The sequence below is a fragment of the Salmo salar genome, chromosome ssa16 (assembly GCF_905237065.1).
Source record: "Salmo salar chromosome ssa16, Ssal_v3.1, whole genome shotgun sequence".
Taxonomy (NCBI): domain Eukaryota; kingdom Metazoa; phylum Chordata; class Actinopteri; order Salmoniformes; family Salmonidae; genus Salmo; species Salmo salar.
The window spans coordinates 16,685,306-16,711,412 of NC_059457.1; the positions used below are offsets into that span (position 1 = coordinate 16,685,306).

The window sequence follows — 26,107 nt, forward strand, 5'->3', positions numbered from 1 at the left end:
TGATATCATAAAAAAATATATTGTTGGCTATATTCCGTTTAAAAGATATAATATAAGTAAGTTAATGTAATTTATTTTTATGCAGAACAAATTTTCAACCATAATACCTGTCTGCATGCGGAACTAGACAGTGCCTCCAAGCTACAGGAGTAATCACTAGCAGCAAGCCTATAGAGAATGAGTGTGTGTGACAGCACAGCTTTGTCTGACTAATCGGCATTGCCACATGTGGACCCTGACTCCCTCCAGCTATATTCAGAAGTACTGATCGGTTGTTTACTTTCATCATGCCAAAACCTCTCTAAAACAAATCCAGATTTTGCACTCACCATGAGCCATTCACTATGGGTCGAATCCTAAATTAGGCAATGGGCATCAATGCGATATCAATGGGAGGCTACGTCAGAATTTTACTTCAGTGGAGTTAGGATGCCCTCCGATGTTTCAAATCCCTGGAGGATAACTAATGTGGTCTCCTTATTGAATTTACTTGCTTGCTGGTATAGCACTACAGACTGCAGGTTTTTCATATGATTATACACTGAGTGTACAAAACATTAAGAACACCTTCCTAATATTGAGCTGCAACTCCCGCTTTTTCCCTTAGAACAGCCTCAATTCGCCAGGGCATGGACTCTACAATGTGTTGAAAGCTTTCCACAGGGATGCTGACCCATGTTGACTCCAATGCTTTCCACAATTGTGTCAAGTTGACTGGATGTCTTTTAGGTTATGGACCATTCTTGATTCACACGGGAAACTATTGAGCGTGAAAAACCCAGCAGCGTTACAGTTCTTGACATAAACCAGTGCTCCTGGCACCTACTGCCATACCCCATTCAAAGGCAGTTAAATCTTTTGTCCTGCCCATTCATCTTCTGAATGGCACACATACGCAATCCATGTCCCAAATGTCTCAAGGCTTAAAAATCCTTAACCTGTCTCCTCCCTTTCCTCTATACTGATGTGAATTTAACAAGTGACATCAATATGGGATCATAGCGTTCAAATCAAATTGTATTAGTCACATGCACTGAATACAACAGGTGTAGACCTTACAGTGATATGCTTTCTTAAGAGCCCCTAACCAAAAATGCAGTTTAAAAAAATATGGATAAGAATAAGAAATAAAAGTAACAACGAATTAAAGAGCAGCAGTAAAATAACAATAGCAAGACTACATACAGGGGGGTACCGGTACAGAGTCAATGTGCGGGGGTACAGGTTAGTTGAGGTAATATGTACATGCATGTAGAGTTATTAAAGTGACTATGCATAGATGATAACAACAGAGAGTAGCAGCGGTGTAAAAGGGGGGGGGGAGTCAATGCAAATAGTCTGGGTAGCCATTTGATTAGGTGTTCAGGAGTCTTATGGCTTGGGGGTAGAAGCTGTTTAGAAGCCTCTTGGACATAGACTTCGTGCCCCGGTACCGCTTGCCGTGCGGTAGCAGAGAGAACAATCTATGACTAGGGTGGCTGGAGTCTTTGACAATTTTTAGGGACATTCTCTGACACCGCCTGATATAGAGGTCCTGGATGGAAGAAGCTTGGCCCCAGTGATGTACTGGGTCATTCGCACTACCCTCTGTAGTGCCTTGCGGTTGAAGGCCAAGCAGTTGCCATACCAGGCAGTAATGCAACCAGTCAGGATGCTCTCGATAGTGCAGCTGTAGAACCTTTTGAGGATCTGAGGACCCATGCCAAATATTTTCAGTCTCCTGAGGGGGAATAGGTTTTGTTGTGCCCTCTTCACGACTGTCTTGGTGTGTTTGGACCATGTTAGTTTGTTGGTGATGTGGACACCAAGGAACTTGAAACTCTCAACCTGCTCCACTACAGCCCCGTCGATGAGAATGGGGGTGTGCTTGGTCCTCTTTTTCCTGTAGTCCACAATCATCTCTCCTTTGTCTTGATCACGTTGAGGGAGAGGTTGTTGTCCTGGCACCACACGGCCAGGTCTCTGACTTCCTCCCTATAGGCTGTCTCGTCGTTGTTAGTGATCAGGCCTACCACTGTTGTGTCATCGGCAAACTTAATGATGGTGTTGGAGTCGTGCCTGGCCCTGCAGTTGTAAGTGAACAAGGACTACAGGAGTGATATCACGTCCTGACCAGTAAAAGGGGTTATTTGTCATTATAGTTGGTCAGGGCGTGGCAGGGGGGTGTTTGTTTTGTGTGTTTTGGGGTTTTTGGTTCTAGGGGATTTTGGTTCTAGTTTTCCATTTCTATGTTTCTTTTTCTATGTGTGACCAGGTATGGCTTCCAATCAGAGGCAGGTGTCTTTCGTTGTCTCTGATTGGAAGCCATACTTAGGCAGCCTGTTTTTTCCTGTGTTTTTGTGGGTGGTTGCTTTCTGCATAGTCTGTGTACCTTACAGAACTGTTGGTTGTTGTTTATTCTTTTCATTTAAGTGTTCACTTTATTTTAGTAAGTAATAAAAGAAGATGATCACTATACCCGCTGCGTTTTGGTCCCCCTTCATCGACACTTGTGGCAAGTGAACTGAGCACGCACCCAGGGGCCCCTGTGTTGAGGATCAGCGTGGCGGATGTGTTGCTACCTACCCTTACCACATGGGGGCTGCCCATCAGGAAGTCCAGGAAGGATCCAGTTGCAGAGGGAGGTGTTTAGTCCCAGGGTATTTAGTTTAGTGATGAGCTTTGAAGGCACTATGGTGTTGAACGCTGAGCTGTAGTCAACGAATATCACTCTCACATAGGTGTTCCTTTGTCCAGGTGGGAAAGGGCAGTGTGAAGTGCAATAGAGATTGCATAATCTGTGGATCTGTTGTGAGCCATAAACAGCCTTTCAAAGCTACGGGTCGGTAGTAATTTAGGCAGGTTACCTTAGTGTTCTTGGGCACAGGCACAATGGTGGTCTGCTTAAAACATGTTGGTATTACAGACTTTGACAAGGAGAGGTTGAAAATGTCAGTGAAGACACTTGCCAGTTGGTCAGCGCATGCTTGCAGTACACGTCCTGGTAATCCATCTGGCCCTGCGGCCTTGTGAATGATGACCTGTTTAAAGGTCTTACTCACATCGGCTGCGGAGAGCATGATCACACAGTCTTCCGGAACAGCTGGTGCTCTCACGCATGTTTCAGTGTTATTTGCCTCGAAGCGAGCATAGAAGTAGTTTAGCTCGTCTGATAGGCTCGTGTCACTGGGCAGCGCTTGGCTGTGCTTCCCTTTGTAGTCTGTAATGGTTTGCAAGCCCTGCCACATCCGACGAGTGTCAGAGCCGGTGTAGTACGACTCGATCTTAGTCCTGTATTGACGCTCTGCCTGTTTGATGGTTCGTTGGAGAGCATAGTGGGATTTATTATAAGCTTCCGGGTTAGAGTCCCGCTCCTTGAAAGCGGCAGCTCTAGCCTTTAGCTCAGTGCAGATGTTGCCTGTAATCCATGGCTTCTGGTTGGGCTATGTACATATGGTCACGGTGGGGACGACATCATCGATGCACTTATTGATGAAGCCAGTGACTGATGTGGTGTACTCCTCAATGCCATCGGAGGAATCCCAGAACATATTCCAGTCTGTGCTAGCAAAACAGTCCTGGAGCATAGCATCTGCTTCATCTGACCACTTTTTTATTGATCTAGTCACTGATGCTTCCTTCTTTAATTTTTGTTTGTAAGCTGGAATCAGGAGGATAGAATTATGGTCAGATTTGCCAAATGGAGGGCGAGGGAGAGCTTTGTATGCGTCTCTGTTTGTGGAGTAAAGGTGGTCCAGAGTTTTTTTTCTTCTGGTTGCACATTTAACATACTGATAGAAATTTGGTAAAACGGATTTAAGTTTCCCTGCATTAAAGTCCCTGGCTACTAGGAGTGCCGCCTCTGGGTGAGCGTTTTCTTGTTTGCTTATGGCGGAATACAGCTCATTCAATGCTGTCTTAGTGCCAGCCTCTGACTGTGGTGGTATGTAAACAGCTACAAAAAAATACAGATAAAACTCTCTAGGTAGATAGTGTGGTGCACAGCTTATCATGAGATACTCTACCTGAGGCGAGAAATAGCTCGAGACTTCCTTAGATATCATGCACCAGCTGTTATTTACAAAAATACATAGTCCGCCGCCCCTTGTCTTACCATAAGAGACGGTAGCGGCAACATTATATACAAAATAAGTAAAAAAATAAGTTACAAACAACGCAAATAAACAAACAAAAAAACACAATCGGTTGGAGGCACGTAAAACGCATTTTCACCTGGATTCACCTGGTTAGTATATGTCATGGAAAGAGCAGGTTTTCTTCATGTTTTGTACACTCCAAGGTCTTCTTGGATACAATGGTGCTGATGCTCAGTTTCTATCTGTCTGGTGCACAGTGACTCCGCAGTTGCACTGGCTCCCATAGACTCTGACTGAGACAGAGTGCGATGTGCTTAGTGTCAGTCTGCCAGCTGCATGTGTCATCATGCAGTGTATGAGAAAGGGAGACGGCTAAATGTTTTTCAGAAATCCTCCATGGCCTGTGAATAATGTCAAAGATAAACCTTAGACACTAAATCCATCTCCACCCTGGGTTCTGGGTTGGCTGGTTTTGATCACGTCTTAGTGCTTGATCATCTGAAATAAAGTTGGCAAAAATCCCTCCTCACCTCAAATGTCTGTGAAACCACAGTACCACACACCATGTAATATTAACATTGCCTACACTCATTATTAAACCCATTGCTGCTCTCTAAGCATAAGCAATGGGCTTGTGTGTGTGTGTGTGTGTGTGTGTGTGTGTGTGTGTGTGTGTGTGTGTGTGTGTGTGTGTGTGTGTGTGTGTGTGTGTGTGTGTGTGTGTGTGTGTGTCGAAGTCCCCACAAGAATAGCAAACAAACAAACATTTGATCAACTGGGGACAGTTTGTTAGTCCCTACAAGGTTAAATGCTATGCTAAGGGGTTTAGGGTTAAGGTTAGAATTAGTGTTAGAATTACATTTAGGGTTAGTTTTAGGGTTAGGAGCTAGGGTTAGGTTTAGGGTTTAGGGAAAATAGGATTTTGAATGCGACTGAATTGTATGTCCCCACAAGATTAGTTATACAAGACTGTGTGTGTGTGTGGGTATGTGTGTGTTTTTCTATGCCACAGATATCCCAGCCCCAGACATTACAGGGTCTGCTACAGTCTGGTACCATAGCAAACCCATCTCATTCCTGTTGGACCACAATGCTTACCACAGCACATGTCATACTGTGGACAACAGGCACCAATCTCACAGGGAAATACTGGATAAGGCACAAAGCAGCCCTGAATGGAACTTCAACCTACACATTCTCTCACAGCTGCAGTCTCCATAGACTACAGAGACACACACCCAGACATAGCATACTAAACTGACATAAAACATCTTATTTACTTGTGTCTAAAATTAAATACGCCTCATGTGTCTAACTTGCACTGTAGAGAAATCCCAGCTAGCACATTTGGTCCTTTGGAAGTTGTGGGAACGTATGTTTTTGATTTCACATTGGTTGTGGGAAGGAAGCTATATGTTTCCTGACCGGTAAAACTGAAAGTTTTTTTAACCATTCTGAGAACAGAAGTAAAGATTTTGCCTGTTCTAGAAAAGTTTATTTTTAGGTTGTAGGTATTTGGAATTTTTTTGTATTTTATTAGGATCCCCATTAGCTGTTGAAAAAGCAGCAGCTACTCTTCCTGGGGTCCACACCAAACATGAAACATAATACAGAATGACATAATATAGAACATCAATAGACAAGAAGAGCTCAAGGACAGAACTACATACATACCAGGGAGATTCTGAGAACGTTTTACTCTGGTTCCTTGAATGTTTTCCTGGGAGGTTTTATTAACGATATGAGAATAGACATTTTAGGTTAGGTTTTTGAATAACTTCCTTAAAACTTTCTATGAATGTTTTAATAACTTTTAATAATACTGCTAGTTAATTTTGGGTTGAATTCGGTTACGACGACAAACTGCAGTCAGGTCAAGACCGTGGTGAGGACGTTGAGCATGCAGATGAGTTTCACTGAGATGGTTTCTGACAATTTGTGCAGAAATTATTCGGTTGTGCAAACCCAGTTTCATCAGTTGTCCGGGTGGCTGTTCTCAGACGATCTCACAGGTGAAAAAGATGGATGTGGAGGTCCTGGGCTGGTGTGGTTACACGTGGTCTGTGGTTGAGAGGCTGGTTGGATGTACTGACAAATTCTCTAAAACAACGTTGTAGGCGGCTTATGGTCAATAAATTAACATTCATTTTCTGGTAACAGCTCTGGTGGACATTCCTGCAGTCAGCATGCCAATTGCACGCTCCCTCAAAACTTGAGACATCTGTGGCACTGTGTTGTTTGACAAAATTGCACATTTTAGAGAACTTATCAAGAGAACATCGCTGGTCATCCCTACTGCCTCTGATCTGGCGGACTCACTAAACACACATGCTTAGTTTGTAAATGATGTGTGAGTGTTGGAGTGTGCCCCTGGCTATCCATAAATTTAAAAAACAAGAAAATCGTGCCGGTTTGTTTAATATAAGGAATTTGAAATGATTTATACTTTTACTTTTACTTTTGATACTTAAGCATATTTTAGAAATTACATTTACTTTTGATACTTAAGTAGATATAAAACCAAATACTTTTAGACTTTTACTGAAGTAGTATTTTACTGGGTGACTTTCACTTTTACTTTAGTATTTTTTTATGAAGTTACCTTTACTTTTACTCAAGTATGATAATTGGGTACTTTTCCACCACTGAGGAAACGTTATGCTAAAGTACTGACATTCCCATAGAAGAACCTTTCTTAAGTTCTCAGAACAATTTGACAGGATACCAAAGGCAGAGAGGGGAACCCAACACCTAAGCAGAATACAGAGGCAGCATCTGCTGAAATCAACCCTTGAGGTGTGTGGGAGCAATGTGGACTCAGGGGTAGACATAACATTGTCAATGTAAGTCAGGGACACTCCAATTAGTAGGATATGTTACGCTTTGCCTGGTATGTATTAATTTGTGGATGTCCATCCATTTCGTATGATATGTTATGAACTGCAGTTTGTATGATATGTTACGAATTACAATTTGTTGTGGCTAACGTTAGCTAGTTATCTAGACAGCTAACACTAACGTTAACTAAGTGGCTAATGCTAGCTAGGCTAGGGGTTAAGGTTAGGGTTAAGGTTAGGAGTTAAGTTAAAGGGGAAGGGTTAGCTAACATGCTAAGTAGTTGCAAAGTAGAAAAAAGTAGTAAGTAGTTACAAAATTTCTAATTAGCTCAAATGCTAAAGTTGTCCGTGATGAGATTCGAACACAAAACCTTCGGGTTGCTAGACGTTCGTTTTATACAACTACCCATCCACCCCGATCAACCACCCTATTCATTTTTGCCTTAACTAACCTGTCTTATGTAACCATACCAAACGTAACATATCATACTAATTTGAGTGTCCCGGATTTACATTTACTATGTTATGTTTAGTCTATGAGACCAGGCTGGTCGGAGGGGAGGGCCAGGGTTGCCATATGCCTGATGTGCCAATGGAGAACTGCTACCCACTGGGCAAAATCTATTGGATTTGCAGAAAGTCATCAACATGAGGGCATTTCGTCTTTTTTTCACACAACCTAAATCCAATTACATGGGAACAATTTTGGTTGAAAACTAACTCTGAACTGTCGTCTGTGCCCAGTGGGTAGTAGCTCAGTAAACATGAGAACAGGGGGAAGGAATAGGATAGTTAGGATAGTAGGATAGTAGTTGTGTAAGTAGAAGTAGTGTGTGGTAGGGGTAATGGTCCCTGTGGTGGTGGTGGTAGGGGTAATGGTCCCTGTGGTGTTCCAATGGCTCCCATGACATGAAATGTTTACCACATACACTTCATCAATACGCCTTTATTTCACACTGGAAAGTGGGAAATGTAGAGGATTATAAAATAATAGCTCTTTATAATAGCTCTTTTCAATGAATGACAGCTGGTTTTCTTTTGCTATAACATGCTGCTATCTTGATCTTGGACATTTGAATAGTAAGATGTTAACTAAAACTAGGTTCTAGTAGTATTTACTGACCACATGACCTGACAAGGGCCTCTGAGACCTTAGCCTATAAGGCCAAGTTTTCCCTGATCAGATTGCATGGTCAGGAAGAACTCTGGTCCCTATAACAAATACACTCTAACTTGCAGGACAAATACCCTCTCTCTGACCAAGGAGCCCACTCTGCCAGCACAGGGGGCCACTCTATGGCTTTAGAGAGAAGGGAGGAGGGGATGGATGAAGAGGGGAGTGGTGGGCAGGGACAGGGAGGGGGAGGGGGAGTCATACTAAATGCAAAAGAAACAGGGAGATTTAATCACCACAATGGATTTGGAGTTCTGTTTATGAAAATCACCAGCGCAGGAAAATAGCTCTGGTTGCAGTAGAGATGCTATAAAGATATGCATACTGAGTCTAAGAGAGAGGCCAACATTACCATAATACTGGAATAATCACCTCAATTACTCCTACTAGGCAGAGAGAGAATGGCTGGAACAATATGAAGGGTTCCGGTTAGCATTCGGTTAAAAGGTCAACCATCACTCAGATATGTTAAACATCATTACACATTGGAAATGAGAATGATGTGAGGTAGGCTACATAACCTTCCACAGTTAGGCCACAGTGCATTTGAGGTCTTCGCTTGTCGCAATTGCAATGGGTGTGATGATGTGCTATGGACCATTGGCAGTACATTGAGCCATTTGACCTGTGCTCTTTCTCCTACCCCTTAGCTCTCTTTAAAACAGCATCAGTAGGGTCCTCTCCTCTGTCTTCAACTCAGTCCCATTCACATCACTCAGAATAACCCATGATAACACTGGGGCTGTGTATTACATAACCTTGTTGAAGTATGGAGCCACAGAAGCACTTTGAATGCATATATCACAGATGTAATAAAGCCTGTTATTACATTAGGTAATTATTACATTAGATTACAACTGATGAAATATATTTCAGCATGGAAGACCAATGGAGAAGTCTGAAGGCAAGAGCTTACGTTGGAATTAGATTTTTTTTTTTATGTTGAGAAACAGCCATTGCGAAAGCATGTAACGTCAGTGTCTGTTGGGGCCCCTCTATGCTTGTACGTCAGCACAGGACATTTGAATACAGTTACTCAACAATGAGGTTACCCAGGACCCAGGATAATCCTGACACGTCAGACAGACACGGGAACAAATACATCATTCATATGTGAGGTCATGATTATCCCTCCATCCCTGTCCAACGCAAATGTTGTATGCGAGAGTGAACTGCTAACTTGATAATGACTATATTACATCCGGTGATATCACTTCACTATTTTTGGCACAATAACAAATAATACGTTAAAATTACACTCAAGGCTGATGCGTCACAGCACTTATCAGGTACACAACTTACCACTCGCATTCTTCCCACAAATGAGGTGTTGATATTGCTGCAGGAACCCCCATAACTCCGAGTCGTTGTTGATGGCCTGTTCAAGGGACTCGACTGTGAACTTAGGGATCCCGTTATCTTTTTCCACGAGTGCGCTGCGCAGTGCCCGTGCGTACACCTCTCGGAAAAGACTCTCCATGCACCCTGTCAGGTAGATGGCCGCGTGCTCGTGGATCCTCACCGCAACCCGGCTGTCCACCATCCACCTGAAGAACTTCCCCACGTTGAAAATGAGTCCGCACCGGAGCGACTTTCCGCGGCTGAACTTGTCCTCAGTGCTCATGTTGTACATGGACAATGCACTGAGTGCCGCTGTGATGCAATTCACAGAGACAGTCCAAGACATGACAACCTTAACGGCACTTTGAATCTCATATTTGGTGCATTTGGCATAGCGCAAACTCAGGCGCTGCGCTTCCTTCGCGACCCTCACAAGTGCACGGCTGATGAGGACCGAGAGCCTAGCCAGGATCTCCTGTGAGACGACCCCCAGTCTCAACTCTTCGTCCTTGTTTAGTGCGCTCTCTACTTCCCCGAGGCTCCATGGCACGTCCTCTAGCTCGGGTAGTTTAGCGCACTGTCCGAAGCACTCCAGGTTCTCGGCGTCTTCGACCAGGACGGTGTTGACAGTGTCTTGGCTGTTGTGTCGACTGTGCATGGAGTCGGTTAAATGCCAGAAATTCGCCCCATGCGCATACGGTATATGTGCCTCGGAACAGCACAGCGAAGCACTGGAAGACCTGAAGGAGTCCGCTGCTCCACCATAACCCGAATCAAGCGTCAAATCCTCCAGGGTCCTCGTAACTGACTTATTACTACTCCTTGCCATAACTGCACCTCATACTGTAAAGAGGGCTTTGGAATTAATGGCACAAAACGTCGCCTAATACAATTAAATGAATGCAATTAAAGCCCTAGTGCAATGTATTCTGAAGAGTAAACCTTTTATCCTGTTGCCTTCATTGAAAAAACATCAACTTGCTATTCCCCAGTTCAAACTAAAACTTCAAAGTCGTTGCATCGTAGCACTTCGTGCAGCTACAGTGGTCTGTATTTTACGCAGTAAGAGCCTGATAGATGGAGGCGGGGCTATGGAGAATAGAGCGCTTTAAACGGCCAATACACTCTCGGGAAAACGGAGTTTTTGAATTAGGACCGCCTCCATCTATTAATTTAGATTAGGCTACTCAGTTCAATGTACAGCCCATACGAGAAGTGAATATTAAGTACCTATATAATAATTTAGTATGTAATATTCTTAATTTTTGTTAGCTTATATTGGAAAATATAACTTCATTAGGTCAAGTTCCCCTGCATCAACCAATGGATCCGTGCTACTTCATCGGTTGTGTCATTGACTGACAGATTGCTATAATATATGACGTGGGTAGCTTATACCTAAAATACATATCCAAGTGTTGTAAGATCTGGCATGCATCAGCAATGTCTGGGCAGAGGAACACCACAGTCCTTTCATTTGCTGTCATTTGAACATGAGGTCAAACATCATTGCTAATGGTCTGATTCTAATGGACTGGATAAACTGGATAATGTGGTTATCCACATAGTGCAGCAAATGTGTCATGCTATGGATAGTAAAGTCCCTTACACATTTTTTTTCTGGCAGTAATGATGGTAACATGACTCAAGACTATTAATAATGGATGACATGCATAATGTATCCCCTCTCTGTGGTCTGCATCCCTTACATGGAGATAGCTAGAGCTCATTGATAGGAAGACATCTGCATTCTTTGTCAAGGTCGTACGTTATACAGCGTCAAAAGCTAAAGATGCATCATTTGATTGACTGTGTGTGTGCGTGTGTGTATGCGCACGCGCATGTGTGTGAATAGAGCCTTTGACAGGCGGAAAATTACAATTTAACAGGCACACACAAACTGCATGAATAAGAGAGAGGGAGAAAGAGAGAGAGAGCGAGAGAGGTTGGTTACCCTGTACATAACATATTGTGAATGTCAACATGTGTAACAACAGAAAATGTCCCTGAGCTGATTGATAGCCCTATGCCATAGATAGCTTTGGGTGCATCTTAATATCACCTTTCTCCTGAAGTGTACATTCCCACAAATGTAAAAGCATTGGATTGGTTGATGCATGGGCTAGTGGGATGTTCCACTTGTCCGATGACTCACCCTGAATTTAATTCTGCTGCTCTATCGATCGCTACATACATTCAGTCTGAAACTGCCATCCTAGAAGCCATTTGTGGGACTTCAAAATGAGGGGCGTTGTACAAAAGAAATTAATCAGCGATTGGATCATCTCTAACAAATCTAACCAATCAGAGTGTCAAAGTTGATAACATCATCACAGAGTTTCTAAACCCAGAGGCCCAATATTGTGAGAATTCCAGGAACGCTTGCGAAACCAAACAGACTAGCCCGGGGTTTGAGAAGTCAATGAGAGAAGTGAAAAATGTTTCCTTATTTGTTAATGTTTTCAAAATCTAAAGGCACAACCTAGACTCCAGCCAATGTCTTAAGTAGTTGAAGTTGTTATTACTCCAACCTCATGACTGACAAACGGACACATTTTCGTAAAAAATAACTTTATATCAAAGGACTGCATTTGATTTGATGGCCTGCACATGCGCAGTTCAACGCGAGGCGACCATTAGACACGATGACGTGTTTCTACCCATGAGCTTAGCTAGCTAACGTCGCCATGACATCACCTACAAGTGTGATCGGGGATTTCTATTGGAGAAGCAGTTTTAGCCTATCTTCATACTGTACTGTCTTTGGTTTCTGGGACCAATAAGAACGGGCAGAATGTCTTTGCATTCTAAAAAACGTCGGGGAGGGAGGCAAATCCAGACTTATCGTGGAGAAGCGTGACTTGGCCGTAGCGATGTGGAAGCGTAGCCAGGCAAATGTTCCACCATATTTCTTATACCAGTCATTTCCTTTCAAATCAGCGAGGGGAAGTAAACAAGTGCACACTTTGGGAGGAAAGAGAGATAATTGGGACACAGACCATTTCTCATCTAACTTTAATTGGTCCTGATATGGGGCACTGTTGACATCTGTGGGATTGAACACACATACACACACACACACACCCAGACACACACACAACAGTCAACCCTGCTGTTCTATTATATACTATTTATTCTACTGCGCGACCAAGACACTACTACCCACTTTATATTTCTCTACAGTCTATTAGTACTATGCATACTACCGCTTCTATTACTTGTTATTTTTTACTTGACTCTTTTTATTGTTATTATTGACTGATGTACTGCATTGTTGAAGATCTAGCACATAAGCATTTTACTGCACTTTTCCCACCTGCTGTAAACTGTGTATGTGACAAATTACATTGATTTGATTTTAATTTGATTGAGGAGAGTATTGTTGGTACATTTTGTGCTGAAGTTGTATGCTGCTTATCCCTGGAGCAACACTGAACCCTGGTGCTCAGTTTGTAAACCTCAATCATTATGTCAAAGATCTAGCCTCACCATACATTTCCATACTAGGAAGACTTAGGCTACTATAAAGAAATTCCCTTATTATTTTACATATTCAAAGTTCACACAGTCATGTTGTCATTGAACTTTTCCTTCATAAAAGTATTATCAACTATACTATACGCAGCCTAATGTATGCTACTAAAGATGGTGTGTTGATATTGCATATTACAATCTAGTGTCTAGATATTCAAACTGTTTCCTCATCCAACTACCCACCCATCCCTTGTCTCATGAATAAAAACTACTACAGTTTGTAATTGTTTCACACAATCATCATCCACATGTTTTCCCACCTCATGCTTCAGGACAATGTAATTAAAGTGTAGGCCCTACTAATGCAATACTGTGTGACAATTGGTTGCTTCTTTTAAGGTGTTTGGGATACCTTATGATCTTTGCTGATAAGTTTTTGATTGAAATCTGATCACATCTGAAATTCTGCATTGGTAAGCATGCATACACAGGCAAGAATAGTTATTTGGTTTGAATCCATTTTGAAATGACAGCATTTTAACGTAAATACATAGTGGTACATAGTCTAATAACAAAGAGTATTTGACATTCATCACATGCATGGACGTGTGACGGTAACGGTGATGGGTTGCCCACTAGGCCTACAGATACACTTGCGTAATCATTTTTTTAGTACATGTGTTCATCCGGGTCCTGCGTAACTAATCATGACGCGCACACATTTTTGTCAACAAAATCCAAAATAAGATCGATAATCAGACTATGGTTTTTAAAGTAATCTGTAAATAACTTATTAAACATAAAATATTGTGTTGTGTGGATATTTACCGTGTATAAATGATGCCTGTGGAAAAAACACAAGATAGGAATAAGCACACTACAGAAACGTGAGCGAGCAAACGTTACATAACTGGTGACATTGACCAATCAGATTCCTTCTTTCTTATCCGCGTACCTCTTTGGGTGGAGCCGTTGTCAAAGAAAGTTCATTTCAACAGGGAACATTTTCTTTGAATATGGGAATACATTCGAGTGATACTGGAAGACAGTTTAATTTCTCAGCAAAACGCTCTACCTACTGTACTTTAGTTCACTCGCTCGCGCTTACTGAACTAGCGCTCTTCTTCCTTATCTGGAAAATAGCTAGATACGACAACGCAATTATACATTTTTCGAGCTGCTAGGCTAGCCATCAGGTCGAACATCGTTTTTAACAGGTTAATAAAAAAAAAAAAAGTGTATACATTATAAAACCATCTAGGCGACAGAACCGAAACTTAGTTTGGGCATGCAAAAGCTATTGTTTTAGCTCGTACGCGTTTTGTTTTGACATCAGCGCAATAACCAACGACTCGAGCCGTGGACATAACTAGAAGAGACAGCAGGTGAAATGGTCGGCAACACGATCCACTGGTTCAGGAAGGGACTGCGGGTCCACGACAACCCCTCTCTAAAGGAGTCTATCCGGGGAGCGGACACCCTTCGCTATGTTTACATCCTAGACCCCTGGTTTGCAGGGTCCTCCAACGTGGGCATCAGCAGGTGGAGGTAGGGGTCCTAATAGTAGAATGCACAAGGTGACATTTCTAAATTGGGTAGTGCATCATCAGTTCCTCTTGTCATGTTAGTCATTGCATATCTTAGAGAACTATTTATAACTTGTCAGAAATGTCCAGAGCAACTAGCCCATGTTAGCTAATGTTTTTTTATTTAGTATTTTTGTTTAACTGCAACATTTTATTTGCACCCCATGACAACATTTATAGAATTGCAGGAAATAAGCTTTAAGCTCGCAAAATTCTCTCCACCAACGAGGGGTGTGAACAGTTCCCCATAGAACGCGTTTGGGAACCCCTGTATTAGAGGACGTGTTTTAATTGAGTGGCTCGTATTGCACTCACCCAACACAGATGTGTTTACCGCAGATGTAGGTCACACAGGTCCCTGCTTTTTGCATTGCCACGCTTGTGAATTTGCCTAGGGGCTCTGATGGATCAAGGATGGTTTCCTTTTCAATAGATTATGACCTTGTGGGCACGCCAGACGCCACTTATGCACATTTGGTCAATAGGTTTATGGAAAACCAAATCTGGGTTATCATAACGCCAGAAGGAGGAATCCCAGTGCTGTAGTTGGTTATGAATGACATTAGTGTGTGTGTGTGTGTGCGTGTGTGGTGTACCGCTTAGGCAGGAAAGTAGGGCTTTCCTAGCACCACACTTATGCAAACAGTTATAGTAAATATTGACTGTCAATTATTGCATTACAAGTACATCTGTGTGCCACACAGGAATCAAGGGCATTCCAGGGCACCAAGGACTGTTGATTACTGATTTACCTTGGATTCCCTCCCTTTCATTTAGCCCACATACTATGCTGCTTTAGTTTGGCCACTTATTAGAATGTTCATTTAAAGCATAACCTGTTTTAGAGCAAGAGAAGGGGATACTGACCTGACTGCATTACCCATGTCAAAAACATCTCTGTAAGCAGGCTATTCTCAGTTGTTTCTATTACCATCGGGAGAGTAGGCCTACATTTCAGCAGGGTTAAAGAACATGTATAGCAGTAAGGATTATGTAAGTCCCCCTCCCCATCCTGGCTGAGTGCGGGCAGGCATTGGAAATGGGGCACTGTGTCATTGGGGTGGTTATGACATTCTGCTCTCCAGTCCTCGCAGCTTTGACCTACATTCAACCCACCGCTCAACCCCACTTCCTCCTGAGAACTAGCCTCCTCTTATAGTAGCTGCCCTATTAGCCGGTGATTGAGCCAGGCAGCTCACATAGCTTTACCAGCCAGAACAGAATGGCATAGGCTGTCCTAGCTATAAGAAAGAACACTTCTCTGGGACCAGCACCAGCCTACTAGAATATATATAGGCCTAGTCAATATAAAGTTCCCAGTGTGTGTAGTCTGCTCCAGGTGAGTGGCACAACTGAGTCTCAGACGGGATTTAGCCTACCCAGCAATGTTCACTTTGTGGTCACCGTGCATCACCCTGCGGTTCAAGCGTATTCATGATGATGACATTGCTTGCAGGGCCGCTAGTCGTCATATGTTGCATAATAGGTTATATTACCTTTTCAGAGATCATATTGTAAACCCTGCTGCTTGTGATAAACGCTCTACCAAACCTGTTTCATTCGAGTTCCAAGTACAGCATTCACTGTGTGAATGGAGGAACGCAACACAAAACGAGGACACCATTCTCAGATAAGGGTTTGGATGAAGTGATGCCTCCTTAAAGGGACAGTCCAGTCACCCAACACAGAACACAACGTTCAGACAGTCACCCTCTCTTGACTTGGTTGATATCCACGTTGTCATAACAAATTAGGCCTAGTTAAAGGAGTAATTTATTGGCTACATGATACAATGATGACTCATGTCATGTTTGCTTCAGCAGGAGTCAATATTATTTTGTGGTCAACACTTCCCATGTAGTTTGAGGATCATATGACAGCAGAATGAGAAGGTCTAAGGTAGGGCTGTTTGTCGAGGATCAATCAAGCAGTCCTTCCCCATTGGCCCAGGCTTATCACTTATGCTAGTGTACGCACTACCTCAGAATGACTGTTCGCGTTTGCCAGAGATGTTCTATAATGTTGATACAGGCTTTGTGTTCGTGTTCGCTTACTCAGAAATGTGAGGCATTACAGTTTAAAATCTCCACATTCTAATGAGGGCTTGTAGTTCCACTAGCCATGCTTTGCCAGTTGATGGAGCTGTCTATCGTTTTGTTAAACCGAGAGCGCCCTCCTGTTGTCATGTAATACTACAAGGCTGGGATGGTACAGAGACCTTATTGTTCTACATGACTTACTCACAGCGTAGTATGTTCCATTCAGTCAGACAGATCCTCCACTCAATGTTTCCACTAGGTGTTTTAAATGATAGGCCAACTCCTCTGCTGGTAGCCTATGTCAAATTTAGAGTGCTTTAATAATCTGGTGGTGAAGGACATGTTTTCTCAATAGAATCTCCCTGAATAATGCTCTCTGCACTGAGAGAAGCAGCAGACATTCCCATGATTGCAATTCCTTTCCACTAGCCTTTTTGATTCAATCTCCACTTTACATTCACTTCAACGGCTTTGTTGCAATGACGTAAAGCCCTTTGATATGGTGCAACTCTACTTATGACATGTATTTGAGCCACGGCTCACGTGATGGATGTATGGATCATATGTTCACTCGTACTGGAACATCCATCATGTGACCTTGGGATAATGACTAAACTAAATACCATAAAACATAATAAAAAATAGGCGACAGGTTACACCTGTAGCCTATTTCCTCTCTGATTATATGATCAGATCATTGATCATCTTCTCTGTTTGATTCCAGGTTCTTACTCCAGTGTCTGGAGGACCTAGACGCCAGCCTCCGCAAGCTCCACTCCCGTCTGTTTGTCATCCGGGGCCAGCCTACTGATGTCTTCCCCAGGCTGTTCAAGGTACAATTAACACTATCACACTTGTACTGTAGTAGTAACCCATCACACTTACAGTACTGCACAGCCACTGTGTACTGTACACGTATGCCTCAAAAGTACAGTATGCCCCATAGAATTACGGTCTCGTGTGATTAAACTAGTCAGTTACTGTACCGTACTTCCACTGTGTCATATCGTCTCAAATGTCTTGATATACAGTGCATTCGGAAAGTGGTCAGATTCCTTGACTTTTTCCGAATTTTGTTACGTTACAGCCTTATTTTAAAATTGATTAAATCGTTTTTTCCACTCATCAATCTACACACAATACCCCATAATGACAAAGCAAAAACAGGTCTTTATACATTTTTGCAAAAAAAATAAAAAAATAACTGAAATATCAAATTTAGATAAGTATTCAGACCCTTTACTCAGTACTTTGTTGAAGCACCTTTGGCAGCGAGTACAGCCTCAAGTCTTGGGTATGATGCTATAAGCTTGGCACACCTGTATTTGGGGAGTTTCTCCCATTCTACTCTGCAGATCCTCTCAAGCTCTGTCAGGTTGGATGGGGAGCATCGCTGCACAGCTATTTTCAGGTCTCTCCAGAGATGTTCGATCGGGTTCAAGTCCGGGCTCTGGCTGGACCACTCAAGGACATTCCGAGACTTGTCCTGAAGCCACTCCCGCGTTTTCTTGGTTGTGTGCTTACGGTCGTTGTCCTGTTGGAAGGTTGAACCTCGACCACAGTCTGAGAACCTGCTCTAGAGCGCTCAGGACTTCATCAAGGATCTCTCTGTACTTTGCTCCGTTCATGTTCCCTCGATCCTGACTAGTCTCCCAGTCCCAGCCACTGAAAAACATCAGCGATGCATGGGATGGTATTGGCCAGGTGATGAGCGGTGCCTGATTTCCTCCAGATATGACGCTTGGCATTCAGGCCAAAGAGTTCAATCTTGGTTTCATCAGACCAGATAATCTTGTTTCTCATGGTCTGAGAGTCCTTGAGGTGCCTTTTGGCAAACTCCAAGCGGGCTGTCATGCCTTTTACTGAGGAGTGGCTTCCACTGTATTCAGTCTTCACTTGATCTGTATGTGAGCATTAGCATTATTTGAATTCCATGGTATTTTCTATGAACTTCCTACGTATTCTTGATCTTTACCAAAGGTTCCCTATTTACCATGGTGTTTGACTGTGGTGTGACTGACCTTGTCTCTCTCTCGACTTCCCAGGAATGGCAGATTAGCCGGCTATCTTACGAGTACGACTCTGAGCCCTTTGGCAAGGAGCGGGATGCCGCCATCCAGAAGCTGGCCAGCGAGGCCGGGGTGGAAGTCACGGTCAAAGTCTCCCACACGCTCTACGACCTGGACAAGTGAGTGACTCGTACACACACACACACACACACACACAGTAAAGGAGATCTAGCTACTGTAGTTCCTGGCTGACATATATTAGATCTTGTGAGAACACAACCCATGTCAAAGCAATGAGAATGTTATTACCTTGTTGTTATTAAGTCATCAAGTTGTGCAAATACGCAAACATGATGTATTCGCAACATATTCATAACACTAACATTATAGTTTAATTTATGTGGTGCACTAAATTCCTCTCTCTGTCCATGTGTCTCTGTAGGATCATCGAGCTGAACGGAGGCCAGTCCCCTCTCACCTACAAGCGTTTCCAGGTGCTCATAAGTCACATGGATGCCGTGGAGATGCCCGCCGAGACCATCACCGCTGAGGTCATGAGGAAGTGTGCCACGCCCATCAGTGACGACCACGACGACAAGTTTGGCGTACCCTCCCTGGAGGAGCTTGGCTTTGAGACGGAAGGCCTGGCTACAGCAGTATGGCCGGGGGGAGAGACGGAGGCCCTCACTCGCCTGGAGAGGCACCTGGAGAGAAAGGTGGGAAGGACTCCCTTCTTTATATCCCACCACTACTGAACCAGTGTGGTGGACACATACAGTACCCGTGTTGGAGTCAATTTTCTTCCTGAAAATGTGACTGTTCTAGAAAAATTCCTTTATTTCCTGAACTTATTAATGTGTCATGTGCCTGTGAGATAGACGGGTTCCACTGGGGTCCTAACTCAAACCCTAACCCTCTATGTTCCAGGCATGGGTGGCCAACTTTGAGCGTCCCCGGATGAACGCCAACTCCCTGCTGGCCAGCCCCACGGGCCTCAGCCCCTACCTCCGCTTCGGCTGCCTCTCCTGTCGCCTCTTCTACTTCAAACTCACTGACCTCTACAGGAAGGTTAAGAAAAACAGCTCTCCTCCCCTCTCACTTTATGGCCAGCTGTTGTGGCGTGAGTTCTTCTACACTACGGCCACCAACAACCCCTGCTTCGACAAGATGGAGGGCAACCCTGTGTGCGTGCAGATTCCCTGGGACCGCAACCCAGAGGCGCTGGCCAAGTGGGCCGAGGGGAGGACAGGGTTCCCCTGGATCGACGCCATCATGACCCAGCTGAGGCAGGAGGGCTGGATCCACCACCTGGCCAGACACGCCGTGGCCTGCTTCCTGACCCGGGGAGACCTGTGGATCAGCTGGGAGGAGGGCATGAAGGTAGATACTGGGGCATGGGGAGAGAGGCGATGACAGGGGGAAATCTGATATGTATGTATGACTGTTTATCGTTGTTCTGTTTGTATCTAAGCATGTGTGTGTTTATGTACCTGTCAGGTATTTGAGGAGCTGCTACTGGATGCAGACTGGAGTGTGAACGCAGGCAGCTGGATGTGGCTCTCCTGCAGCTCCTTCTTCCAGCAGTTCTTCCACTGTTACTGTCCCGTGGGCTTCGGCAGGAGGACAGACCCCAACGGAGACTACATACGGTGAGAAGATCTTCCCTGCACCTAGTTGTCCACTGCTACTTTTAACCAGTGTGGTACACTGTAATAGACCTTAGTGTTTTATTTCACCATGCCTGTGACAAGGCATGAAGAACATGCAGAAAACCATGACAAACAATTCTGTATACGACCTGCTAGACCACAATGTCTCATTATACACTCCATAGAGCCTTAATGACATTTCCATGCTGTAGCAACTAGAAATGTCATGGGAAATTTGTTTCATTATTGTTCATTTCAGAAGTCAGAAGTTTCTCCATTTGTTTTTTCCAGGCGCTATCTTCCCATACTGAAGGGCTTCCCGGCCAAGTACATCTACGACCCCTGGAATGCACCCGAGAGCGTGCAGAAGGCGGCCAAGTGCGTGATCGGTGTGCACTACCCCAAACCCATGGTGCACCACGCCGAGGCCAGCCGCCTCAACGTGGAGAGGATGAAGCAGATCTACCAACAGCTCTCCTGCTACCGCGGCCTGGGTGAGCACAGAGCGCATGACCTGCTGAATGTACAGCTAATCGCTTTGAAGTCCGCTTCAAAGCAGCTATTTTCAGACACTAACAATTTCCATGAATAGCTATTCAAAGTGTCACGGAGTAGAAGTTTTGCCTTTTAAATATAATGAATAAAGGTGGGGGGGGGGGGGTCAGCACTCCTACTTTGAAAATCATTATGAATACAGTGACTTTGTTTTCTTTTATATTGTTATGTTACCATTATCAATGATTATCTATGGGGCTGTGGTGTGGTAGAGACTGACTGTCCAACTCTGTCTCCATTTCACAGGGCTGCTTGCAACAGTGCCTGCCAATCCTAATAACAGTGGACACGGTGCAGGGGTCATGACGGGTCCAATGCCAGGGCCTTCCCCTGAAGAAATCCAGAATGAGGGAGCCACTCAAGCAGGTAACAATCCTCCTTAGTTCCTTCCTTGACTGCCACAGAGAAACTGGGATTTTTCCAAAGATCAGTGTTAACCTTAATCTTATCTACACTGAGATTGACTGCGACTTCATCCATCTCTGATATGGGCATGGGTGGGAAAGATGTGTCATGTGACAGTACTTGTCAGGCATGATGTTACTAAGGATGATCATAATAAGAGGTTGCAGATTGGAATAGGCTTAATTGACCTCCCTGATTGAACAAAGGGAAGATCAGAATAGTAATACCGATCAGAAATTGAAAGGATTAGTCAAAGCAGATGCGTACCAGGAATGTTTGCATTTTTCCATAACTAATTTCATAGGGAAATAATCAGATTACAGTTGAAGTCAGAAGTTTACATACACCTTAGCCAAATACATTTTAAACTCAGTTTTTCACAATTCCTGACATTAAATCCTAGTAAAGTCTCTGTTTTAGGTCAGTTAGGATCACCACTTTTATTTTAAGAATGTGAAATGTCACAATAAGTGATTTTATTTCCTTCATCACATTCCCAGTGGGTCAGAAGTTTACAACCTCAATTAGTATTTGGTTGCATTGCCTTTAAATTGTTTAACTTAGGTCAAATGTTTCAGGTAGCCATCCACAAGCTTCCCACAATAAGTTGGGTGAATTTTGGCCCATTCCTCCTGACAGAGCTGGTGTAACTGAGTCAGGTTTGTAGGCCTCCTTGCTTGCACATGCTTTTTCAGATCTGCCCACAAATTTTCTATGGGATTGAGGTCAGGGCTTTGTGATGGCCACTCCAATACCTTGACTTTGTTGTCCTTAAGCCATTTTGCCACAACTTTGGAAGTATGCTTGGGGTCATTCTCCATTTGGAAGACCCATTTGCGACCAAGCTTTCACTTCCTGACTGATGTGTTGAGATGTTGCTTCAATATATACACATAATTTTCCATCCTCTTGATGCCATCTATTTTGTGAAGTGCACCAGTCCCTCCTGCAGCAAAGCACCCCCACAACATGATGCTGCCACCCCTGTGCTTCATGGTTGGATGGTGTTCTTCGGCTTGCAAGCCTCCCCCTTTTTCCTCCAAACATAACGATGGTCATTATGGCCAAACAGTTCTATTTTTGTTTCAATTTTTATGGCGGTTTTGGAGCAGTGGCTTCTTCCTTGCTGAGCGGCCTTTCAGGTTATGTCAATATAGGACTTTACTGTGGATATAGATACTTTTGTACCTGTTTCCTCCAGCATCTTCACATGGTCCTTTGCTGTTGTTCTGGGATTGATTTGCATTTTTCGCACCAAAGTACGCTCATCTCTAGGAGACAGAACGCGTTTCCTTCCTGAGCGGTAAGACAGCTGCGTGGTCCCATGGTGTTTATACTTGCGTACTATTGTTTGTACAGATGAACGTGGTACCTTCAGGCGTTTGGAAATTGCTCCCAAAGATGAACCAGACTTGTGGAGGTCTACAATTTTCTGAGGTCTTGGCTTATTTCTTTTGATTTTCCCATGATGTCAAGCAAAGAGGCACTGAATTTGAAGGTAGGCCTTGAAAGATATCCACAGGTACACCTCCAATTGACTCAATTAGCCTATCAGAAACTTCTAAAGCCATGACATTTCCTGGAATTTTCCAAGCTGTTTAAAGGCACAGTGAACTTAGTGTATGTAAACTTCTGACCCACTAGAATTGTGATACACTGAATAATCTGTCTATAAACAACCGTTGGAAAAATTACTTGTGTCATGCACAAAGTAGATGTCCTAACCGACTTGCTAAAACTACAGTGGGGAGAAAAAGTATTTGATCCCCTGCTGATTTTGTACGTTTGCCCATTTACAAAGAAATGATCAGTCTATAATTTTAATGGTAGGTTTATTTGAACAGTGAGAGGCAGAATAACAACCAAAAAATCCAGAAAAACGCATGTCAAAAATGTTATAAAATGATTTGCATTTTAAATGGGGGAAATAAGTATTTGACCCCTCTGCAAAACATGACTTAGTACTTGGTGGCAAAACCCTTGTTGGCAATCAGAGGTCAGACGTTTCTTGTAGTTGGCCACCAGGTTTTCACACATCTCAGGAGGGATTTTGTCCCACTCCTCTTTGCAGATCTTCTCCAAGTCATTAAGGTTTCGAGGCTGACGTTTAGCAACTCGAACCTTCAGCTCCCTCCACAGATTTTCTATGGGATTAAGGTCTGGAGACTGGCTAGGCCACTCCAGGACCTTAATGTGCTTCTTCTTGAGCCACTCCTTTGTTGCCTTGGCTGTGTGTTTTGGATCATTGTCATGCTGGAATACCCATCCACGGCCCATTTCCAATGCCCTGGCTGAGGGAAGGATGTTCTCACCCAAGATTTGACGGTACATGGCCCCGTCTATCGTCCCTTTGATGCGGTGAAGTTGTCCTGTCCCCTTAGCAGAAAAACACCCCCAAAGCATAATGTTTCCACCTCCATGTTTGACGGTGGAGATGGTGTTCTTGGAGTCATAGGCAGCATTCCTCCTCCTCCAAACATGGCAAGTTGAGTTGATGCCAAAGAGCTCCCTTTTGGTCTCATCTGACCACAACACTTTCACCAGTTGTCCTCTGAATCATTCAGATGTTCATTGGCAAACTTCAGACGGGTATGTGTATGTATTCTTGAGCAGGGGGACCTTGCGGGCGCTGCAGGATTTCAGTCCTTCACGGCATAGTGTGTTACCAATTGTTTTCTTGGTGACTATGGTCCCAGCTGCCTTGAGATCATTGACAAGATCCTCCCGTGTAGTTCTGGGCTGATTCCTCACCGTTCTCATGATTATTGCAACCCCACGAGGTGAGATCTTGCATGGAGCCCCAGGCCGAGGGAGATTGACAGTTCTTTTGTGTTTCTTCCATTTGCGAATAATCGCACCAAATGTTGTCACCTTCTCACCAAGCTGCTTGGCGATGGTCTTGTAGCCCATTAGCCTTGTGTAGGTCTACAATCTTGTCCCTGACATCCTTGGAGAGCTCTTTGGTCTTGGCCATGGTGGAGAGTTTGGAATCTGATTGATTGCTTCTGTGGAATCTGATTGATTGCTCCCTGTAAGAGTGTGCTCCTAATCTCAGCTCGTTACCTGTATAAAAGACACCTAGGAGCCAGAAATCTTTCTGATTGAGAGGGGGTCAAATACTTATTTCCCTCATTAAAATGCAAATCATTTTATAACATTTCTGATATGCGTTTTTCTGGATATTTGTGTTGTTATTCTGTCTCTCACTGTTCAAATAAACCTATTAAAATTATAGACTGATAATTTCTTTGTAAGTGGGCAAATGTACAAAATCAGCAGGGGATCAAATACTTTTTCCCCCCACTGTATAGTTTGTTAAGAAGAAATTTGTGGAGTGGTTGAAAAATGAGTTTTAATGACTCCAACCTAAGTGTATGTAAACTTCCGACTTCAACTGTATATGATATAAAGTTTCTATTATCATTGATTTTGATTCAGGCAGAGGACAGATCGTTGTGAAGCGTCGCAATGAGGACCTCACACCGGGCTGTAGCAACAAGGCCCGGAGGCAGACCAGCGACTAGTGCCTGAAGAGGAGAAGAAAGAGGGGATTCCAGCCACTCTGCTCTCCAGCAGAATTGACCAGCGTCTCAACGTTGCGTCCTCCTTCCCTGACTCGTCAACTCTACAGGAGCACATCTACCTCAGTTATGTGAGCAGCAGCAGGAATGGAGGAGGAGAGAAGGCTGCAAGCTTTCCACAAACTCTGCCAGCTTTCTGTGAAGTCAGCCGGCTAAATGGAACATCCGACCACATGATGCCCAGAGAACTAATGGTCTGTGACCTTCTGTCTCTGTGGAGAATCTCAAACCCACAGCTCAAATCACAAGTCCACAGTGACACTGTCCCTATTGTTACTAGAGGGAGGTAATGGTGGCACACAAGATGACTCTCTTTAATATGCACACCACCAAACTGTCTTGAATGGAAGTGTTGGCATCACTATAATTAATACAAAGAACATGGATGCACAAGTTATATTTGCTGAAAGAACACTGGGTGGTGGCTGTGTTTGAGCCTGAGGGCATGCTATGTGCAGTATACTATACAGTCTTAGCCATTGGGAATGGCATCAGCCTCAAGCTGATAACGATTACCCAACCTGGAATTGTCAGGTCAAATGCCCCTAGTTATTCTATGGGGTATAATGCTGCCTTCAAGTGCTGTCGGATATTCAGAAATCAAAGGTTCTGAGGAGCATTTAAAGGCAGCAGAAGTGCATAATACATTTTGTAAACTAATTTCCTTATTACCCTTTGTAAATGTTTTAAAGGAATTATATAACCATTTCTGTATATAAGTGTGTGTGTGAGTGATTCAACTCAGTTTGTACAGTAATAATTTGATATAGCATGTTTTCTTTTTCTTGTAACCCAATTGTTATTTGTGTGTGAAGACTGACAAATTGACTGTTCTTTATGTATCTGTAGTAAAAGGTAAAAAAATGAACACTTGCTCAAAGTAATATTTATTTTAGTGTAATGGTTTGCTTATGGCATGCACATGCAAATATTGGTTGTCTTAAGTTCAATGACCAACTCAGTGGCCTTGTGGTTAGTGTCAACCCTGACATTGGACAGTTGTGAGTTCGATACCTGGCCAAGGTCATACCAAAAATGTGACCTGATGCGACTGCTTGGCACTCAGCATTGAGATAAATTGGGGGTAAGGCCCTGCAAAAGACTAGCGTCCTGTACATGTACATCATGCTGCCTCACGCTACAGAAATAGGAGCCCGGCTCCGGCTCGCACAAGGCTACTTACTTTACAACTTAAGTTCAATAATAAAAATAGTACAAAGTAAATGCAAAACACAATGAATCTAAAGTAATAGTGGTGTACCACAGTTTTGCTGGGCCCCTGCAAGGTTTGGGCAAGGGATTTTTTGGGGGGTGACTTCCTACTTAGGACACTAAAGAGGCCTTTCTACTGACTGATGGACAGCTGACCGTCCTCGCAGTG

At 43.6% G+C, this 26,107-nt stretch overlaps 2 protein-coding genes across 3 annotated transcripts in view; one reads left to right on the forward strand and one right to left on the reverse strand.

Moving 5' to 3' along the window:
- btbd11b (BTB (POZ) domain containing 11b) overlaps positions 1-10,486 on the reverse strand; it is a 142,482-nt gene extending 131,996 nt beyond the window's left edge. For both annotated transcript variants that reach the window (XM_014148219.2, XM_014148218.2), the window contains exon 1: positions 9,390-10,486. In XM_014148219.2, the coding sequence (XP_014003694.2) occupies positions 9,390-10,257 (868 nt within the window). In that variant the 5' untranslated portion in view covers positions 10,258-10,486. The remainder of the gene's footprint in view (positions 1-9,389) is intronic.
- Positions 10,487-13,855: 3,369 nt separating this feature from the next.
- LOC106573292 (cryptochrome-1) lies at positions 13,856-25,594 on the forward strand. Its single transcript, XM_014148221.2, has 9 exons — positions 13,856-14,450; positions 17,252-17,360; positions 18,573-18,715; positions 18,979-19,252; positions 19,464-19,916; positions 20,034-20,185; positions 20,477-20,679; positions 20,987-21,106; positions 24,584-25,594. The coding sequence occupies exons 1-9, from the start codon at positions 14,293-14,295 to the stop codon at positions 24,667-24,669; spliced, it is 1,698 nt and encodes a 565-aa protein (XP_014003696.1). The 5' UTR covers positions 13,856-14,292; the 3' UTR covers positions 24,670-25,594.
- The last annotated feature ends 513 nt before the right edge of the window (positions 25,595-26,107 follow it).